This window comes from Punctularia strigosozonata (assembly GCF_000264995.1).
Source record: "Punctularia strigosozonata HHB-11173 SS5 unplaced genomic scaffold PUNSTscaffold_3, whole genome shotgun sequence".
Lineage (NCBI taxonomy): Eukaryota > Fungi > Basidiomycota > Agaricomycetes > Corticiales > Punctulariaceae > Punctularia > Punctularia strigosozonata.
The window spans coordinates 2,455,748-2,458,008 of NW_006767435.1; the positions used below are offsets into that span (position 1 = coordinate 2,455,748).

Consider the following 2,261-nt stretch of genomic DNA (forward strand, 5'->3'; position numbering starts at 1 on the left):
CTGTCCCATTTCGTTCATTTCCCCTAATACTTCCGTCTCCCTATTCGGTCGCGCTCTCCCGCGCCCTCCTAGGCTTCCCGCGCCCTCCTTTTGGCATCTCCCCTATTTCGTTCCGTCGCTCGGCGCTCCTAGGGCCTCCGCACTCGCCCGGCCTTCCTAGGCCGGTCCACCGGTCACGTGTCGGGCGCCCGAGGACCCTCCCCTTCTCTCATTGGACCATCTTTCGTTGCGTTGATGGATTACTCATCTACTATATAGTCGCCTGTCGCACCAGGGAGCAACCCAGACTTGTTCTCTCAGTTGCTTCCCTGCCTTGTGCGACAGGTATGTGTATTTCCCCTCGTATCTTCGTATATATACTCAGTTGCTTCCCTGCCTTGTGCGACAGCGTCTCCACCGCCGTCCCGGGGGATCCGCGCCGCTCCTAGGAGCTCCAGCGCGTACTCTGACAACTATCACAATGGGTTGCCAATATGGAGATCAATCCCCTATATCCTCGACAATATGCAGGTAACTCTAGCCCATCCAAGATCATCAAGATCGCGACCCTGGCAACCCACAAGGCCCTCGGTGGCATAGCATATGCCAAACGACCCAAGTTCTGGATGATGAGTCCGGTGGGTTCTCCACGTTGGTTGGCGTCCTACTCTCAACAAAGCCGACAGTGGGAGACCGAGCAAATGGACCTCTACGTCAATTCCGTCACTCAGCATTGTTACGACTTCCCGGACGCCAACTTGATCCTGTCATGGCACGCCTCCAGTACTCATCTTTCCCTGTTTCCCCCGCATTCCCCACACGCTCTTTTTACCCTTTCAGGTTTCCTAGGAGCTCCCAGATGCTCCTTCTATTCTTTTGGGGCTTCCTAGGAGCTCCATACATTCCTCTATCCTTTCGGGTCTCCTAGGGCCTCCGCACATTGCGCAGCCTTCCTAGGCTGTTCCACTGGTCACGTGCCGGGCACCCGAGGAGCCTCCCTCTCTCTCATTGGAACATCCCTTGTGCTGCTGATGGATTACTCAGCTACTATATAGTTGCCTGTCGCACCAGGGAGCAACTCAGACTTGTTCTCTCAGTTGCTTCCCTGCCTTGTGCGACAGGTATGTCATCTGAAAAAATCTTGATCTATATAGCTGCCCCTCAGAGCTATGGACACTATTGTCGTGCTATGGATGCTATATAGAAGTCGCCCAGTTGCTATATAGTGCTATGGTTGCTATGTAGAAGTAGGTCAGTTGCTATATAGTGCTATATAGTGATTATAGGTAATATAGTTCAAAGTACTAGCTACATAGTGATGCATAGTTCATAGGTGCAGTCAACATAGCACCCATAGATTTGGTATGTATCTGTATACTGTACTTTTACGACCATAAGTTCGTCCCCGTTCCCCCCCTACCCTTGAACTGAACCTAAATCAGGGTTTTGTCCCCTGTCCCCTCCCATTTCGGCTGAACCTTACTAACCGTGGGAGTTATCAACACTTACTGTGAGAACAAAGCAATCTGATTGATATCAGTTCATGAACTTCCCACGAGTCTGAACTTACAGCGTGTCCCCTGTCCCCAAGGGGTCCGCTTGAACTTATGGTCGTAAAAGTACATAGTGGTGATAGCAGGGCTCCCAACTTACACCTTCCATGATCTAAGTCAGTCTCAGGTCCTGAACTGTAATGTTAGGCTATACATTGTCAGATATATGCATGAATAAACTATGTATAAGGTTGCTAAGTATCAAGGAGCTTGTGCTATGTGAATGGACACAGTGGCCAGCGCGGACTTAGAGATTCAACGCGAAATCACGTGTCACGTGACAGCCCGAGTCCCCTCCGGTTTGTCATCTTAGCCGCTGGCGGCCTCGAACACTCGCCCCGCGCCCTCCCACTCCGCCCCCAGCGTCGAGCGTGACCCTCACGCTCGGCGTCGCCTCCCTTCTTGCCCCCGCACACCGCCCAGCCTCGAGCGTGAGCCGCCAACGCGGTCGCGCTCGGCGTCGCCTCGCCCCCTCGCCCCTCCTTCCCACAGCACCGAGCGCGAGCCGCCAACGCGGTCGCGCTCGGCGTCGCCTCCTACCCTCGTGGCCCCCCTTTGCCCGACGCCGAGTACGAGCCGCCAACGCGGTCGCGCTCGGTGTTGCCCCCGTCCTCGCCCTTGCGCTCCCCTTCGCCCAACGCTGAGCGCAAGCCGCCAACGCGGTCGTACTCGGTGTCGCCTCGCCCCCTCGCCCCTCCTTCCCACAGCACCGAGCGCGAGCCACCAACA

The 2,261-nt window shown here is 55.3% G+C and overlaps 1 protein-coding gene across 1 annotated transcript; it reads left to right on the forward strand.

The window, feature by feature from the left end:
• Nucleotides 1–473: 473 nt before the first annotated feature.
• PUNSTDRAFT_132115 (uncharacterized protein) lies at nucleotides 474–869 on the forward strand (the record flags this gene model as incomplete). Its single annotated transcript, XM_007381440.1, has 3 exons — nucleotides 474–617; nucleotides 666–762; nucleotides 820–869. 3 exons carry the CDS (start codon nucleotides 474–476, stop codon nucleotides 867–869), a joined length of 291 nt encoding a protein of 96 aa, XP_007381502.1.
• Between the last annotated feature and the right edge of the window lie 1,392 nt (nucleotides 870–2,261).